The 19,727-nt window shown below is 43.4% G+C and overlaps 1 protein-coding gene across 1 annotated transcript; it reads left to right on the top strand.

The window, feature by feature from the left end:
- The first annotated feature begins 149 nt into the window (after positions 1–149).
- On the top strand, positions 150–6,591 carry LOC141740053 (sulfotransferase 6B1-like). Its single transcript, XM_074578258.1, has 7 exons — positions 150–397; positions 2,668–2,813; positions 3,264–3,353; positions 4,057–4,183; positions 4,618–4,712; positions 5,125–5,281; positions 6,244–6,591. Exons 1-7 carry the CDS (start codon positions 196–198, stop codon positions 6,372–6,374), a joined length of 948 nt encoding a protein of 315 aa, XP_074434359.1. The 5' UTR covers positions 150–195; the 3' UTR covers positions 6,375–6,591.
- The last annotated feature ends 13,136 nt before the right edge of the window (positions 6,592–19,727 follow it).

Genomic DNA, 19,727 nt, shown 5'->3' with positions numbered 1-19,727 from the left:
CCATGTCACTATTGTCAGTCTCCAGTCCTGTAATTTCATAAGGAGTTAACAGAGTACAGAGTTAATCAATGACTTGTACCTTCATTCCTGAGCAAAAGCCCTATCTGATTTGCTAACATGTTGCATAAAGTTTTTCTGCATTGTGGAAAGACAGCCTGTATCTGTTTGTTTGAAGAGTTCCACAGGGATACAACCATGAGTAGAAATAGGGAGAGAGTCATTGAAATACTGGAAAATTCTTTTGCACAGGGTGAAAAAATTCCCCCAGAAAGCATGCTGTTTTCCTACAGAGGTATTTTATACCCTGCTACAGTTAGCAGCCCAGAAACTTTGGAAGCTCTGAAATCCTTTGAAACCAGGAGCGACGATGTGATTCTAGCAGGCTATCCTAAAACAGGTGAGTGTTGTTTTCTTGATAAGTAGACAAGTACATAATGCTGCAATCCAGAAGTTTGTGCCATCATTCAACATAGCAATAATACCTGAGAAATCTTATGGTGACATCAGACTTCACAGGATCATGAAATCAAGTTGTAATGCATCTCTGGAGGTCAACTAATATGACCTCCTGCTCAAAGCAAGGGAAAGACCTAACCTTCAGAATTGGGTTTGGTTGCTCAAAGCTTTGTCCAGAAGAGCTTTAAAACTTTGAGGGTGGAGACTCACAATCCACTGAAAATCTGTTGCAGTGTTTTCCCACTATAGTGTTCTTTTGGGGGTTGTTTTTTTTGTTTTGTTTTCGTTTGTTTGTTTATTTGTTTTCTACTTCTATGTAGTCAGACATCCCCTTGTTGTGATTTGAAATATGTCCCTTTTGTCATTTCCTGGCCAGTTTTCAGAAGAGTTGGCTCTGTCTTCATAAGAACCTCCAGCAGCGGAAGACTGCAGTGACATTCCCCCATGCCCTATGTTTTTTCCCTCCAGCCTGGGTAAACCAGGTCTTTCTGTGCATTCATTTACTCCAGCTCTCAGTGATTTCAGTGATGTTCAGCAGGACTCTCTCCAGATTCCCCAGATCTCGTGTGCTTCAGTACAGGAACTGCACATAATATTCAAGTGGTGAACTCACCAGTATTGGGTAAAACAGGATAATCACATTCCTTGATTTTCTGACTACATTCTTGCTAATACAGGAAAGTATGTTTTCACCCTACTTGCTGCAAAGACAATACAGGGAATATATCCTGCTAATGAAGGTGGAAGGACTGTTGTTTCCATAGACTTACTGCACTGCAGAATGCAGGTGATTCCCATATATCTAAACGGAGGGAAAAACATGAATGCTGCCAGGACTCGGATTATTTCATCTCTCTTTCACTATGGGCATTTTGAATTCCTTCATTTTTTTCCTATTCACTTCAGAGAAATATCTTAACAGGTCCTTTGCAGAGAAAGAGGAATTGTTGATCCTTATCATATCCACTTTGTGTGCATGGGCAGAAATGGTTTAAAGGTGTGAGGGTCCACCTACATATCCCAGAAGATGTCAGTTGAAAACTGAGACTTGGCTTTCCACGCCCAGTCCCTCACACACCAGTTGCACCAGGTTGCAGAGGCCAAGACAGCTGAACCTGATACAAAGATGGTGACAAAGCTTGACAGTCTGGTGGTTTGGTTGATGACCCCTTCTGTTATGGAAGCCTAGCTGGGGGCTGGGAATGAGGCCAAACTGAGGCCAAACATGTGTTGATCATGAACAGACCGCAAAATGAAGCTGGTCAGAAGGAGGGAACAGAGTGTTCCCAAAGACAACACTGTGGAAGGAGAGGAAAAACAGCCAAGGCACAACTCAGTTGGCCCTGTACTGAGAGCACCACTGCTCTTGAGGAATTTCCGCAAGGAGTAGTCTGAGGTGACCAAAAAGTGCCAGAGCTGGAAAGAGCAATAGAGATCTGCTTCTGTTTCCACTGAGGGATGGGATGTCTTTCTGAAGCGAGCAGCACAGCACTCCACAATGTCTGGTTGACAGCTCTGTCCCTGTTCGCTTTTGGCATGCCCTTGTTGATAATTGCCTAGTGGCTATGGTTCAGCCCCACCCAGTAGCTAAGCCAAGCCCCACACAGATGCTTGCTTACTCCACACCAGTGGGATGGGGGAGAGAAACAGAAGGGTAAAAGTGAGAAAAGTCGTGGGTAAAGAGACAAAAATAATTTAATAAGTAAAGCAAAAACCATGCATGCAAGGAAAGCAAAACAAGGAATTCATTCACTACTTCCATTGGCAGGCAGGTGATCAGCAATCTCCAGGAAAGCAGGGCTCCGTCATGCGGGACGGTTACTTGGGAAGACAAACTCCATAACTTTGAATATCCCCCGCTTCCTTCCTTTTCCCCCAGCTGAGCACAACTTTATATGGTGTAGGATATCTCTTTGGTCAGTTAGAGTCTGCTGTCCTGGCTGTGCCCCCTCTCAAGGTCTTGTGCACCCCCAACCTACTCGCTGGTGGGGCGGTGCTAGAAGCAGAAAAGGCCTTGAAGCTGTTTAAGCACCTTTAGCAATAATTAAAACATCCCTGTTTTATCAGCACTGTTTTCAGCACAAATCCAAAACACAGCCCCAAAAACAGCTACTATGAAGAAAGTTAACTGTCTCCCAGCCAAAACCAGCACGCCCACCTGTTGACAGGATAAGGTACAATATAGTGCTACTGGTGTCTTCATCCTTTCAGGAACCAACTGGCTTGACCAAATGGTGAAGGAGTTGGAATCAGCAGATGCCAAATATACAGAAGAAGAAATGAAAGAGAGAACAAATGCTGAAAAGAAGCTAGAGACATTTCCACGCCTAGAATTTGGAGATCCTGGGATATATGAGGTTGGCAGGGACTGAAAATACTGGCAATGCTCTTCCTACAGGTAGTAATAGCTGAAAGACTGGCTGATCTTAGAGGCAATAGAGACCCTAGAGCCTTAACAACTGCTGTGGTCTGCACAAGTAGCATGTGCTATTGCCCCTGCTGTCCCAACGCAAGGGTCTTAGTGCACAGACAGTGCCACAGAGGGCTCCAGCCTGGACCTCATGGGTGCGATCAGTAACGCCTTCCTTCTGTGTGTCCTGTCCTCAGGCCTGTCTCATGTGAAATGGGGCTCCATGTCAGAACTTGGTAGAAGCTTATGCTACCAGTGAATCCCTGTGGATTTTCCAAGGGATAAGATCCTTCTTCTCTGGTCTCACCTTTTCATATTACTCACAATTCCTCAAAAGGCACATGTCACTGAATAATCTTCTTCTGTCCTGTTGCATTTCTTCCCACTTTCTTTAAAGAGGATGAAGAAAATGCCTTCCAGAAGAATTATACTAACCCATCTGCCACCTCATCTCCTGCCCCCATCTCTTCTCCAAAGCAAGGCTAAGGTGAGTCTTCTCTTTGAATCACACTGCAAAAACATTTCCACCTCAAATTAGCTTTCCTCTGTTTGTGTGAGATGTGTTTTCTGCACTTTCACCTGGGCTGGTCAATGCACAGGCACATTTCCAAGGTTGAAGAGGTGGAGTGCTGTGTGCTGAGGCTGTGAGCAAACATCCTCTCCCAGCAGCAGCTTTGCTGAATCAAGAAGTTACTGTCAGCGGGCTTGTTGCTGGGAGTCACTGTCCCTTCAGGTCTCCTTCAGAAAGATGCTTACAGGTCTGTGTCAGAAAACTGAGCAGGACAAGCAGTTATTCTGTTAACTTGCCTCCAAGACCAGGGTACCTGTGGAAAGCCCACTACAGTCTGGGGCTAAGATAGTCTTCAATGGGAATTGCTGCAGAGAGCAGCAAGGGTACACCCACAGCTTGCTTGTGGATCTCCTGTTTGGTAGTCCATGAGCTCATTTCTCTGGATTGGACCTACCTCAGAGCTATGTCCCAAAAGCATCACTGAAAAGCTTCTTGTTTTCACCCTGAGGCTCACATTCACAGCATTTGGCCTGACAAAACTCTGATTTCTTGATCAAGAAAAGGAATTAGACCAGCATTGTATGTTCTGGTGGGTGTTAGTGAATATGTGATACGTTGAGAACATGGCATTTTGGTCAGTCAAAAAATCAGAACCAAATTATGTGTTTTCTTGCTCCAGATCCTTGTGCTGGTTCGGAACCCCAAAGACACGGCTGTCTCCTATTACCACTTCTACAACAACATGCCAGTGCTGCCGTCCTTCACCTCCTGGGATGAGTACTTTGCAGCCTTCATGAATGGGAAATGTACTTTGCCCTGCATCCTCTGGCATTCCTCCCTACATGAGGGGCATACGTGTGACCCTGTGCATTGGAATCCTACCCCAACATACCTTACCAAGGCACTCCCAGGACAGACAGATAGACCATGTTGTGGCTGAAATGGGGAGCACCAGAGAATCAGATTTTCTTTAGTCTCTAACTCAGAACAGAGAGATCATGAGAAAGCTTTAGCCTGACTTTTCCATTCCCACAACAGAGCTTGTGGTTTGGTGCTACCTAATAGCCAGAGCTGGGGGATACTGCATTGACCTCAGCCAAAAGAACAGACATGTTGAGCCAGTCACCACTTCACCATCCTGGCATCACGCTTAGAGGGCTGTCTGGGCTGACTCCTCTGATTTGGTGAAGGCCTGTTTCGGGGAATAGCCTAAACAGCTGTGTCTCTTCTTTGTATGCAGTGACCTGGGGATCCTACTTTGACCACTTAGTGGAATGGAACAAATACATCGACCATGAGAGGATCATGGTGATAAGCTACGAGGAACTCAAAGAGGTGTGACATCTCACCCAGCTCTTCCTTGATGTGCAGCCCTCCTGATATGTATGGCTGTGGGGAAGAAGAAACTCTTGGGCCAGGCCTGTCTGCCCCTTTTGAAGGGTGCGGCTTTCTGAGATACTTCTTTATGTCTGGGGGAGGCCCATGCAGTTAGGAAGAGGATAGCCTTGCCTATTAGTGGAAGGAGTCATATCTGGCACAGACACAGTTGCTTTTTGGAGTGAAGAAAATGCTTTGAAGCTGAGGCGACCATGTGTGGTTTCCCTCTCTGTCAGAGGTCTTAGGATTCCTTGGTGACACTATGGGAGACAGCTTCCTCTGCTGGGCATCCCGCCAGGTGCTGGCTTCATGCCACAGCCACAGCGTCAAGTCTTGTGGTCTCACCTCTGTGCTATGTTCCTTTGGCCAGGACCAGATACTGGGAATGAAAAGGATTGCTGCCTTCTTTGGATTCTCCCTGTGTGAGGAAGATTTTCACAGAATTGCCAAGGCAACAAGTTTCCAAGCTATGAAAGAGAAATCCAACGAAACCCATGGAAAGTTTGGGGATATCCTATTCCGGAAGGGTAAGTCTCTGCAAATGGAGAATCTGCCGTCTAAAGTCTCCTTCTGAGTGGACCTTCTCACTTAGCTGTGATCTTACTGGGCTCTCCGGGAAGAACAGGTGAGGATGAGGTTCACGTAACATCCTGTACAACAAGCCTCTGCTGTTGGCAGGATTTGGGGACTGTTTGTGAGAAACATACCAGAGTGCCTCAACTATCCTGGCTTAAGGTCCTCAGCCACGTTGCCCTATTTCCCTGTGGTAGCCCCAGTTGGTTAGGCAAGTGAGGTGTGAAGGTTATGCCAACAATTATGCACCAAATCTGCTTGGGCTTGATGGTTGCTCTTTACAGAGGGGTCATGGTGTGGTCTTTGCCTGGCAGTCAGGTGATGAGGCCAATCCTGGATCATGGATCTAGGCTGCATGTGTCACTTCATGAAAGTCCCCTTTGAGAGGAAGTGTGCTAATGGGACATGAGTCTCTTGAACCTGAAGGGAATGCATTGTTCATTGCCCTTCTGGCATCGCAGGCATCTTCTTGTTACGTCCTCAGTGAGAGCTGAGGAATACTCTTAATATGCTTCCTCCCAATGGGCATGTCAGTGGTGGCCTCAGAGATGGTCCTTCACAGACGTGAGGTCAGGACTGGAGGTCTGGCAGCACAGCTGCTCCCCATGGCATCAAGAGTCTTTGGTTTCTAACTACCGTAGTCATGGGCTTGCTTTAATGCCTTTCCTTCACCACTCCTTGGAGGAAGAAGGATTTAACTGCTTTCCTCTCTACCACCTACCCCACTTCCCCAAATAACTTCCTGCTTCAGATGGAGGCATTCACAAATGAGATTTCCCTTGTGACAAAACCAGGTTCCCCTCTCTTCCATGTAAAGTCTTCATGAAACCACATTGGAAACCCTCTCTGAGGAGGGAAGGTATACAAGCAGCCTACCAGCAATGCACCTTCAGTCTTTGGTACTTGTTGTACACAGGGATTGTTGGGAACTGGAGAGACCTCTTCTCTAAAGCTCAGAATGAAGAAATGGACCGAAAATTTGAAGACTGCCTAGGAGGAACAAAGCTGGCAGCAAAGATGAAATACGATGTGTACTGCAAGGCCTGAAAATAAGCAGATGAGCAGCATGAAAGCAAGTCATGCTTCAAAGATGATTCTCCAGAGGTGGACCATCCTCATATTTTATGCCCATGAGAAAAGAGAGAAACCCCTAAGAGAGGTGCCTGGCAACTCCAAGAATTCGGGTGGTAATTCTTAGGCATGTGCTGGGCCTAGGGTGTGTGTTTCACTTGAAGCAACCAAATAAAATGTGTGAATGACTCGAGTGAATGCCTGGCATCCTTCCAGGAGGGAGACGGTGCACAGGCATCATAGTACCAGCCTGGTGGTGTCCCTGTGACTGCTTCGTGGCCTGAGATGGTGAACAAGGTCCCTGAGGTGCTCAGTGGTGAGGCACAGTGACCAACACAGGGCCTCTCCTCCTGGGGCACAGTGGGCTTGACATGTATTTGTGGTGTGAGTCTGAAACCCCAAATGCCTGTGTACAGGCATAGCATGATAGTCTGTGTTTTGACCCACCATGGCTACCATGGTGTTGACATTTGTACAGAGAGGCCAGAAAGGCCTTTGGCACTTTGTCAAACTCCTTACTTTGGTTCAGGGTGGGACTTCTGGAGCTCTTGCTGCCATAAACTATTGGCATCTCTGTGGACAGTTAGGTAAGTGGCAAGTGAGAAGACCCATGACCTTTGAATGGAAGGATCTGGGGAAAGAAGCCCCTTGATGACCCTGTTGCTAAACTATTAAAGCTATGCTTGTTTGACAATAAATACATTTGTGCTACATAGGTATCATTTCCACACCCTCTTTGATGGTATAAATGTCCTTGCTACATCTGTGCAGAATATGTTGCACAACCTCTTGTCACAACCACTCTTTTGGAGAACCACAAAAGATAAGGAAATGTCAACTCCACCTGGCAAAGGGAACTCAGTTCCTTGGAAGAGGGATTCCTCTTCCGTATTCCCAGGCAGATAAATCTGCAGGACTCTCACACCAAACTAAGATTAAAAACTGAGCAACCAGCAACCAAAAATGTATCAACAAAACTGAAATTGTCAAGGCCCTGTCAAAGCCCTGACTGTCCCTGCCAGCCCCCCTGGAACTCCCCCCACCCTGCCCACGGCTCAGGAACCCGTTTCAGCCCCACAGGGCCATCAGACTCTGCCCCAGCCATGCCGCAGCTGAGCTGGTCTCCAGCTCCCCACAGCCCTGTCCTCCCTGGCCATGGGCCCCTCTGAGCCAGGCCCACCCATGGGCCCATGTCCCATCCCATCCTCACTCATCACTGTCCCCAGGGAGGTGCCCCCTAGGGCTGCCCTGCTTCCCCCCAGATGCCCTGCTCCTGGCTGGGGGTGGGAATGGCCCTGGCTGCCAGGCCCTGCCCCATGTCTCCCTGACAGGGACAATGAGGAGTGTTACAGATTTATCTCTGATGGGCCACTCACAGCCTGCTTCTCTGTTAGATTTTCTAAGCTTCTGTGCAAGAGCTGCCCATGTGAAATTGCTCTGCACGAAGAGGTGTGTTTATTTGAACCTGATGATTCTGGGTTTGTAGGTTTTCATTTCCAGAACAGCAGGACTTCATCTAACTCTGGGCTTCCACGGATGAAAAGAGACAGGCCACCATGCCCCATAATTTGGGGATTAGCAACATTTTATTCTATTCCTTGATCCATGCCTTTTACTATTTCCTATATGGTGATATCAAAAGCTATCTCAACAGTGGAAAGCCGTGTGCATCTCAGTGTCTGCAAGGAGCTGAACAAGGGAAGAAGCCTGACCAGAAATGTGGAAACAGCCACTGAAATATTCATAAAGCCTTTACTAAGATGAAAAGATGGCATCTCAAGATCTGTTGGTTTTTTCTCCTGCAAAGGCATTTTGTAGCTTAAGGGCTCTTAGCAGCCCAGAAACTTCAGAAGCTCTGAAATCCTTTGAAACCAGGACTGACGATGTGATTCTCACCATTTTTCCTAAAATGGGTGAATCTTGCTGGCTTGGTGAAGAGTCCACTGCTGTAGTCCAGATGTGTGTGACCACATACATCACAGCAATAACGCCCACGATGAGTTAATGATGACTTCAGCCTGCTGTGGAGGCACAGGAGCAGGGATTGTTCCATGGAGGAGGGCAGGAGGACTGCTGTTTCCATAGATCTCCTCCACTGCAGGACGTATGTCATTCCTGTGTGCTGGGTGGAGGTATAGGCACACCTACCACCCAGCCTCTTGGACCTTTTTCCTCTCCTTTCCCATGCTTTTTAATCCCACCATTTGGTATTACTGGATACCTTCATGTTTTCTCCTAATCACTTAGAGAAATATATTAACAGGTAATTTGAAGAAAAAAAGAGGAGGTGATATTTTATCTGCATTACCTTCACTTCATGCTCAACCTGAATTATTTTTTTCTCAAACAGGAAAGGTATAAAATTGTGAGGTCTCATGTAAATATCACAAGTATTTTAGATAACATTTGGCATTTGAGTTGTAACATTTCAAAGTTCCAAACTTAAAAGAATCTGCTAGAAAATACTTTATGTGACTCATTTTAAACGTGATGTGGCCAAGATTCACCCCATTTAATTAGATGGTGTGGTGGTGAATGATGAGTAAGCTGACAGAAATGCAGCCTAACTTGCAACTTGCCAGGGGGAAAGGGCTTCTGGTTTCTAAAGCAACATTTCACACAGAAATTATAGCAATATGACTTGGAGAGATGAACTCAGACTCTCCTGCTGCTTGAAAGGCTGAAACTGGATTTGGTCACTAGGAGGTAATGTAATGGTTGCACACAACCACCTCTGAAAAGCAGTAAATACCTTGGATGAGACCAAAATTCCTTTAGTCTGTGAAGATTGCTACTTTTGACTGATTCGTTCAATTTTTTAAAATTTTCTTTTCAGAAAATGATGAATTATATTTCCTTTTGAGTAAGTCATCATTCCGGGCTGTTTTGCATTTGTTTCTACAGATACAGTCATCAGTCTTTTCTGATTTGTGATATCTTATGGTTTCCCAACTGATGTAACCCAACCCCACTTAAGAGATTTCCTTCTCCGGACCTCTCAGTCTACGTATGCTATGGGTGTACAGGCTGGAAACCTTGGCTATAATAAAATTCCCCCTTTCTACGACACACAGCTCTCAATATTTTTTCTTGCTTGGGTTTTTAGTTTTATCTATAGTCTGTGCAACCATGTATTTCTAGTAAAATATTTGTTTTATATTAGTTTCCAATCCCATTAAGCAGAATGAAAAAAATTCTCTCCCAGAAGAATGATATAAACCTCATGTCCTGCAATAGTCGTGCTTTTTCAAAGCAAGGCTAAGATGAATCTTCTTTTTGATTTAACCTGAAACTACTGTTATTAATAGCATTTCATACAGATTGGTTTTCCATTTCCTGTGTAAAATGTCTTTTCTGAGATTGTATGTAGGCTTTAGAGGGGTAATTATACCTGTGCTGTTAAAGTGCTGTTTACAGAGACTGGACACACGTTTTCTCGCAGCTGCAGCTATAATGGCTCCATAGGTTATCAGTGCCTTCAGCCCATCCTTGTCAAAGACAGCTGCTCCCTCAGATTTCCTGGGGAAGCTGCTCCCTGGCCTCTTTCATCCCTAGTAATCCAGACTAGGATCCTTTAAAACTAACTCTGAAAGGACCTTGAGTTGTCCAAGTTTAGATACGAGCCTACCTGGACCTTTTCTTTACAGTGGATACATCATAATCACTGTAAACTTCTAAAGCCTACATTTAAGTTTAGCTAAACGGACAATCAACGTTTAAAATACAAAATCTCAGTTTCTTCTGAGTGACAATGTAATAATATAACAGACCTTTTAAGTAAATCTTTCTCCCCACAATTTTTTGTCTCAGTCCAGCAACACTTCATGGCGTTTTGGGTTGCAGCAGGCTCCACACAGGCTGAATATTCCTGAGAAATTTGAGCTAGTGGCTGCCCCAAAGGCTAGGCTTACCTCCCTCTTCTGATTGTAGTTGTCTGCTCCTTCTTTTGCATGAGCTCTTGTGTTTGTCTGACACCCCCAGCTTTTTGAAGCAGCATGAAACACTCACTTTTGGTGGCAGCAAGCTGTCAGATTGTCCCAGCTTGTCTTGCACAACCTCATCCCCGCTGCCTCTGGGTCTATAAGAAAGAATTTTTCTGTTGCTTCAGAGGCTTGGCTCTGTCATTTTCTGCTTCTTTCAGGCATCTCTTAATATCTGCCCTCGCCAAAGGCTTCCTGCCTGCTGGGTCACGCACCCACACTCCAGACGGCTTTCCCAGCTCAGGGCTCTCCCTCACCCCGAGTAGAGCGGGCACAGCAAGGCAAACAGGCAACCCCCTGCCCGGCCACTGAAAGGGGACAGGGTAGACACGACCCTCTGTGCACGCGCTGACAGACAGCATCCCTCTCCCTCATACCTGGAGAGGGGCAGCAGCGCTGAGTGGTTGTAGATACGCTAGAAGTTATAGCCTTTTAGGCTGTGGGGGAAACCGGACATGTTTCTGTAAAGGGAGCTTTAGACCTAAAACCCAGTGGCAATCATTTAAGGTTTATTGCATTCCCTCTGGTTTTTGTTTTTGTTTTGTTTCGGTTTTTTAGCAAAAAACTCTTTAATTATGTGAAAAATAATGCATTTATATCCTTGCTATCAAGAAGCAGCTTGCTAGCAAAGGGGTACATTCATTATTTTTTCAAATAGTATTGGCAATTTTAGAAAATGTTAAAAATATCTATTTTCTGAGTTTTTAACAGCTTTTTTTCCTGGCCACTCAGTTGCATACTTAAGTTTTTTCAGATAAGATCCAGAACATCAAAGATGCAGTCACCTTCTACTTCTACTTCTACTTCTACTTCTACTTCTACTTCTACTTCTGCTTCTGCTTCTGCTTCTGCTTCTAGTCCTGGGATGAGTACTTCACAGCTTTATGAATGGGAAAGGCGCTTTTAGTTATCTAGAAAGATATTCTGATTAATAGTGGGTACAGGTAAAAATAGTTGTAGCTAAAGTAAGCTCAGGTTTTTGGCAATGAACGTGAAATTAGAATTTGACCTTGTGTTTGGCCTATACTCCATTTTCTGACACTGCCTTTCCACCAGAAAAATAGTTATGCAAACACTTTGGCCCTGAATTCTCCCAGGTTTTGAAATAATTCTCATGTATTATTTTTAAGGCTCCAAAGAGACAGATGTGATGTGGTTCTGCAGTGAACCTCTCCTAGCAAATGACTGAACCAGTGTCTAATGACAGGAGCTGGTTTTGTGGAAATCTTGGTGCATTTTTCTGCCTCTCAAGCTAAAGCAGTCCACGTTGGCTGCTGCAGCTGGAACTTGATGAAGGGAGTTGCAGGGGGAGGCCACTTTTCAGTGGTTCCTGTGCCCTTTGCTACCTCTCACCAACTTTCTGGTGACTGGTATGAAGCAGATCTGGGCTGCCTGAGCAACATTTGTTTATCAGGGAATTGCTCTGCCTGGTCTCCAAGGCAAAAGGGAAGGCTGGACTGAAACATCAGGACAGGTTGGACGTAGCCCTCAGACTTCTTGTTGGACAGTATTTTCTAGTTCTTATTTATTGCGGACATGTAATCATTTACAACCTGTGCAAAGCACAATACCACAACAATCAGACTGGTGTAATTGACTGAAGACTTGCTTATATTAATAAAAACAACAACATCAACAGCAAAACACATTAAAAACATGCTAGTTACGTATGATTCAGTAAAAGCATATTAAAGCCCTGGTATCAAAAGAAAACTTTTCACCAGCTAAGACTGGTTTATGGTATGGACAGTTTCATTCATTTTCCTTGCTTGCAATATGGAGAAAATATTGATTACCTATTTCTGAAGCTTCGTTGTTACTATTTGTAAATATGCCAAAGACAAGACCTGTTGAGTACTACATCCTGCATAAAATGGAGCAGTAAAATTGTTGAGTGGCATTTTTTTGAGGAGAAAAAGGAATAACATGACAATGAGAAAGACTGTTATAGTGAAAAAACTCATACTATGTTAAAAAATACTGAGACTGAAGGTTCTGACAGAACATGTAGTTATAGACATAAATGATGCTAATTATACCACAGACAGACATGCTAAAACATTTGAAGAATTCATTTAGAAGGTTCTTCCAGAACTGAAATCTAATAAAGCACCTCTGAGTATCCCCCTGCTCTATAGAAGATCTTTGTTCCATCTTAGTCGTCCATAGTCAGTTTACTGTAAAGAAAACTAAATACACTGAAGGACTTGGGAACAATTCAGAATTCAATCTGTTATTCACCCCAGCTACTGCCTGGATATTATGCTTCAGTGCTCCTCTGTTCCTTAATCCTTGCTTCATAATGCAGGTCCCACGGTTGAATATAAACCTGAAGTCATGAAATGCAGGTAGTGGTGAACAAGAAGAAACTTTTCTTCTTTACGTATTGGGTCTTTACTTTCACTATTGCTGAATACTTTTTTCTCTTCAACAGTGGTTTGGGAATTGTCTTGACTTTGCAGTTGAAAGAAACATGCATTTCAGTGATGAATATCTAAAGTCAATAAGCTATGAGGAATCAACGGGGGTGGGGTTAATGTTATTTGAAGTAAATCATATTTCAGTTTTTAGTCAGTGTATTACTGAAATCACATACAACAGGTCACAATGACCCATTAAGATCAGCTCAATGATGCTTCAAAGTAGAAATGGCCAGGAAATTGCTGTTCCTGCAAGTGAAATTAAAAGAACGTGTATTTATGCAGTACAGTTGCTGGCTTTTATTGAAACCTGAAATACCAATACACATTTTTGGAAAAAACTGAAAGATTTTACAGAAAAATTTCCATTTAGTCACGAAGCCTTTTTCTTCTTGGAAAACATTTTGTCAAGAGCTCTTACCATATACATTGAAATGTATTTTGAAACACTAAAAATTGCATTTGGATATGACATAATTCTAGTGAAATCCTTTTACAAAGGAGGAATTTTGCCAACTTTGAACAAAAATGAGCTAAAGAAGCTAGGCTTCACAAACAAAAGCACTTTTGTATTAACAAGCCATGTGTCCAGTGCTCTCCGTAATAATCTTCATCACCCAAAGTATGCACATCTACACATAGGTGTAAATGCCGAGTCTTTCAGCAGAATTAGGACAATCCTTAGAGGTTTGCTTTTGTTCCTAAATTGTCTGGACACTGTTGATTGGCCATGCATGAATAAAGTCAGTGGCCTCATTTTCAAAATTACAAAGCATTTCTTTTCCATGGGTATCAGTAGATGGTGATAGCATGGAATAGCTCTTAAAATCACACTAGCTAACATCATCCTAAAGACATATAAAGATACATAAAAATACTTTGGAGGGAAATTTTGCCCAATATGGCAATTTTTTTTTTAAAATGTCCAATACGTTGTCATGGAATTTAAACTGCCTAAGACTGAACTAAAGAGTTAACTGTAAAATATGTATCCCATAGATGGAATTGAAAACTGCATTGCAGTAACATGAAATGTTATATATTCGGCAAATGTGTTTAACTACTGCTCACCTGTGTCCTCTCCTATTGGTCTTCCTTCAGATGAAAAATGTCTTCGAAGTGTCTTCTTCAAACTATCTGAAACAGATAGGCATGCAGAGGGTGCTACCCCGCCACCAGACAGCCTGCTTCCTTAGCTCAATATGTCCCCATCCACTGGGGTCAGTTCCCCGGGAAGCACGCTTTTGGCTCATCACCCTCTATCTTCCCAGCACACTCACAAATACAGACTCATAAGCTGCGTCAGTGAACCTACCAGAGTTTCCTGGAAGTTAGTGGTTGTGAAGTGTGTCCCACGTGCATCATTTTGTATGGGCAAAACAGTCTTGCACGAGAAGGAACCTCTGCCCGCTTGTTCGCTACCTGTTCTGCCTCTTAGATTTCCTCAGTGGAGCTGGGACCCAAAGGCTTTTCACAGCAAGCCCACTCAGGGAAAACTATGAAGCCTACAGAAACACTGCTGTAACTCTGCCAAAGGTATAGCCAAAATATAATTCTGTACAAATTCTGTATCAGAATCAGATGCTGGGAATGAGAAGGGTAGCTGAATTCCCTGGGTCTCCTTGACTGATGGAGATTGAAGCAGCTGCAAAGATGACCAGTTGCAAAGGTATGAAAGAGAAATCCTCAGAAACGCAAAAAAATTTGGGAGCATTTTTTTTTCAGAAAATGTGAACTGACAATCCTTTGTAAGCAACTGTAAAAAAAAATCTGTTCTAGTTCTTACTACTAAGAATGTCTATCACAATTGTGCCTAGATAGCTCATGTTATATAGAAAAATGTGTGGATGCATTTACAGACCAATACAAACTAGCACTGAGGTTACCTAAGTTCAGCTACCTAAAAGTTAGATATCTAGGTTAGCCTGGTGGTGTAGGTGTCTTCCTAATGGAGAGAGGAAAGTGCTTCCAGTAGAAAGTTCATTACTCTATTGTTAGACCTCTGTCTTCATGCATTACCTTCTAGGAGTACCCATTCTTCCCTGAGACTCTTTTACCCTCTGAAGAAGTCTTATCCAAAAATAAAACAATCAATTTATCACTTATTTAAGAATAAACTGTTGGAGGGTTATGTTGTGGGAAAATGGTCCATATTTAAAAAAAAATATTTGTGAATCATAGCTTGTCAGCTGAGCAACACTAATCAATTCTGCACGCTTCTCATGATAGTAGTCCTAGGTTTTCCTCACCAAGGCTATGCAAATGGGTGACCTGCTGTATTTGAGCTCAGTAGAATGAGATGAAATCTTACCATTTTGTCTACTGGTAAATATGACACAAACTTTCTGTGAAGAAAAAGAAAATCACTTGGATTTTTATGTCCTGGTGGGAAATTCCATTAACTCCACGAATGTTATTTTTGCTTTTGGGTGAAGCTGTCTGTGACTTATTGGACATGAAGAAGTATTTAATATCTTGATTTGAGTTTAAGCAAGAATTAAAGTACACAAATGCAACATTTTTCATCCTGTAAACCACAGCTCAGGTGCTGCCTAACCCCAGAGGTGAAACGAGACTCCATTTTTGTCTTAAAGCTCTCTAGGCACCCAAACTCTGCTTCAAGATGTGTCCAAGAACTCTTCTGTCTTAACAGGCTCTGAGCCCCGGGGCTTCTTGAAACTATGTACAGCTCATTTGAACTTCACAGTTAGATCTCATCTTTCCCTCATACTCAGCACTTTTGGAATATGAGGGCTCTTTATGAGCCTCCATCTGGGCCTCTGCAGATGGAAACAGCTGAAAATGCTAATCATTTTTGCAAACCTTCTGCAAAGCTAGAGCATGTAGTGTTGATTCTCCAGAACAGCATCCAGTACAATAAAATACTTGCTAATACTGGTCTGCCTACACAAGCCCAAAAGAAAGACCTTGGTTTCACTAATATTTTATTTTTAGCCTGTCACTTTTAAAATGCTTTTTTCACCTCAGAATTACTTGCAGGCTGAATGGCTCACAACAGCTCTTCTGGTAATTGCAACCCGGCTCAAAATTCTTGGCATTGGTCTGAGGAGAAAAGTGCCAACCTGGGAAGTAGGATCTTCTGGTGGCCTGAGGGGAAACATTGGCAGGAGGCTTAGGCACTGTTGGGAAGGCATTTGAAAGCTAATGGCATATAAAATAGTGTATATATGTTGGTTAATATAGCACAGCGTAATTATGTGTGTTCTCTGCAGAAAGATTCAGGAAAGAAAGAGAAATTCCCATTTCTAGCAGCTCTTCTTCCCTGACCCTAGGTTTACAGACTTCCTGAAGAAACTTAATTAAGGGCCACGTATATCTTTATGACATTATGAATGCCAGCTTACGTTTTACACAGACATGTGTCTGAGCAAAATTTTTCAGCTGCTTCTTGTCTGGCATGCCAAGAGGTGCTGGGCAGTTCCACACAGAGTTCCAGTTTCATCCCATTTAAAGGTTTTCTGACTAATATGCTCTTGAGGCAGCATCCTAAGCCCTTTTTGTAGTTACTGGAAAGCAATAAATCCCCCTGAGCGGCAAAGGATGTGTCTGATTTTAGATAGGTTGAATCAACTTCTAGTCTCCACTGCTGCTACAGCAACTGTGTTCCTACTTGAGATGCTACAGATGTGGATGAAGACAAGGACAAATTGTGTCAAACTGTGCCCAGTACCAGCACTGTCCTCACCCTATCTTCATCCCAATAGGAATCAGCGATTCTGAAGTGAGTGTTTAAACTGCTGGGGTGAAAGGGTGAAAAGGAAAGAAATCAGGCCCAACACGTCTAGGACGGCAGATCTCTGGATATTTTGCTGTCAGTCCAAGCTTTTCTAGCTGTAAAGATACACCCTCTATACATCTTTGGGTTTCCATCTTCCTGTGTGCCTTTTGCTGCAACTTAGTTCCGAAAACACATCACTTAGAGAGAATCTTATCATTCTTATGCTTATTCTCAACTTCTTGTGCAGTATGGATCTGTTCTTCAGCAGCACAGAGTCACTCTTTCACCAGCATCCACTAAGATATTTTCAGCTTACCATTAGAAATGTTCTTGCCTAGTTTTCTGACATTTTGGGAGGAAGAAAGGAACAGGGGAAACATCCTTCAGGCTTCAGCAGATGATCAATGCTGGCTCCCAGCTGCATACCAGGTCAGGGACAGTCACATAGTTCAGCCTGTGTGACATACTTACACACAGGCATGGAGGAAAAAGACCATCAAAGACAAGTAAACTCAGCTGAAGAACCAGCTGGAACATATTACCTCAAGAACCTTTCTTTAGAAATGGGCAGGTTTTGCACCACTGCAAAGTCACCCCTGGTAATCCTTCTTTGAAAACATCTAGTGTGCTTCCAGCTGCACGTGTGTTGTCAGACACTGCATTTTGTCCATCTTCATTCTATTTTAGGGGCACTTAATCTGTACAGCCTCTGCAAGTCTGCTTGTCATGCGTGCCTGCACTTCTACCTAACAAAGGGCATGAAGACCTTACAGGAGGCGTATTCTGAGAGGAAGGGCTTGTTGTTCCCTGCTTTAGACACAGAAAATCTCTGCTTCTACAGCATCACTATGCAATAGACAAGGTAACTCACCCCAAGGCAAATATCTCCCTGGACATCACTGAATAGTGTTTGGCAAGGGATTGAATTGGGCTGGAGCTTGTGCTGGAACCAGTTTGGTAACTTAATTTTATGCAGTTGAAAATGTCACTTGGGACTACCAGCTGGAATCAAAGGCCTGAGGAGACTCTCCTAGCCCCACAAGACTGTTTTCATAGAATTGTAGAAAGGTTTGTGTTGGAAGGGACCTTAAAGATCACCTAGTTCCAAGCCCCCTGCCATGGGCAGGGACACCTCCCACTAGACCAGGCTGTTCAACAGGTTTTAACCTGCAACCCCACACATACACAGACAGGATGATCCGCACTACCTGTCCTCGACCCTGATGGACTGTGGTATTAATATTTTAAACCAGTTTTAAAAATACCTCGGATATTATATCTTTTCAGTTTTTCCAGGTGGGTTTTGTTTTGTGAATGTTCTAACTAAGCTTATCAGATGAGAGCTTTTATGGTACTAATAAATCTGTTTATTAGCAGAGATGGATGGAATATTTAGGCAATGCAGTTTTTATTTTATCCCAGTTTTAAGAGATGATGGCACTGACTAAATGCATAAAATGTTCATAGAATATGATAGGGGTGAAAATTAAAGGGTTTCCTAAACTGAACAAGACGGTTATAGGAGTTATTGTAAACACACAGGGAAATATTTCCGCTTCAGTGTTTTTGACTGTTTTTTACAAAGTCTGCCCTATTGAATTCTGCAACAGGAACAGAATTTCCTATTAAATACTTGCAGAAAAAAATTTTAGGACTTTCTTAAGTTAGACAAAACACAGAAAAGTAAAAGATTTTTCAGCTATGCTGAGCCTATGCAACTCCCACCAACACTGACAGTAATGAAAGCACAAGCCCAGTGGGGAAATGAGCCCATTAAAATGGTCAAGCTTTCGGTCAGGCAATAGTTATTGAATCTTTATTATGAGGGTGGTGAGGCAGTGGAACATGTTGCCCAGGGAGGTTGTGGATGCCCCATCCCTGGAAGGCCAGGCTGGATGGGGCTTTGAGCAGCCTGGTCTAGTGGGAGGTGTCCCGGCCCATGGCAGGGGGGTTGGAACTACATGATCTTTAAGGTCCCTTCCAACCCAAACCATTCTATGATTCTATGATATGACTCTTGTTTCTACTCTACCAATAGACAATACTCATTTGTGTCTCAGGGATCTGCATGACTTTCAAAAGGCCTTTAGTGTAGCTTCCATATCCCTTGATAAGCTGCTGGCATTTTGGTTTCAGTAAGGCTTTGCGTTCTCTATGCTCCAGCAGTAGCAATATGACCATGCGTAGTTGTCGCTTCCCGAGTTCTTAAATCGCTTGCTGCAATGTTTCAAAAAGGACACCAGAGGGCAAAAATTAACTGTTTTTCAGAGCCAGGCTAGCGGGTGTGGGGATGTGGAGCCCTGCGTGTCCCTTGCTCAGGTGTGAGCTGTGTTTTGGGTGAGGCTGATGGGGCCGGTGGGGTCTCTTTGCACGGACAGCCCTCACCCAACCTGGTGCTCTGGGTTCCTTTTGTACCATTGCACTGGAGACCCATCCTCCTCCTCCACCTCCTCCTCCTCCTCCTCCTGACTAAACTCAAACCAGATGGTACCTCCCAAAGTGAAGAAATGCTTCTTTATTTAGCGCAAGGGTAATCCATACAAAATGTTAAAAATGCAAAATACAAAAAGTGGCGTGATAAATGTTGTTCCACGGCAAAGGAATCACACGACTATGAAAAGACCTGTTAGATACTTCTTGATAAACAATCAGGCAGCTTTAAATATCCTTACTAGGAAAAAAGAAATAAGGAGTACAGTTTCCTTTTGAAGTTTTCTCAAGTGTAGCAATCACAGATTGTACTATTTTTATTAACCTCACTAAGCATTTAATGTACCTTTTTTTTCAAATGTTTTCTTTTTTTCTCCAAGACAGCTGTGAAAGACAGCATAGCTACTCACACTTTTGGGTACTCTGCAAAAAGAAATGTTGGAGAGGCTTTTGGATATACTCTCCCATTGTCTTCTGCACTGCAGTGCAACATGTGGGTAGGATTTCCTGTGCCAAAAGAACTAAGAGGACTCTTCTGTGCTATTATTATCACCAAGAATGACTGATTCTGTTGTAGCAATGGAAAATGTAAAATATCAGCCATGATGGATCTGATTTTTCAATCTCACACTGGAGGGTACATGTGAGGGAAAATCATGGCAGCATGTGATTATCTCATGTATCATTAGATGACAGAAAATTCAGTGCTTTATAAATCCAAAGTACATAAACCAGGGGTTTTCTGGGGGCAAACACAGTT

The sequence above is a fragment of the Larus michahellis genome, chromosome 3 (assembly GCF_964199755.1).
Source record: "Larus michahellis chromosome 3, bLarMic1.1, whole genome shotgun sequence".
Taxonomy (NCBI): domain Eukaryota; kingdom Metazoa; phylum Chordata; class Aves; order Charadriiformes; family Laridae; genus Larus; species Larus michahellis.
This window is presented reverse-complemented; position numbering and strand designations above follow the sequence as displayed.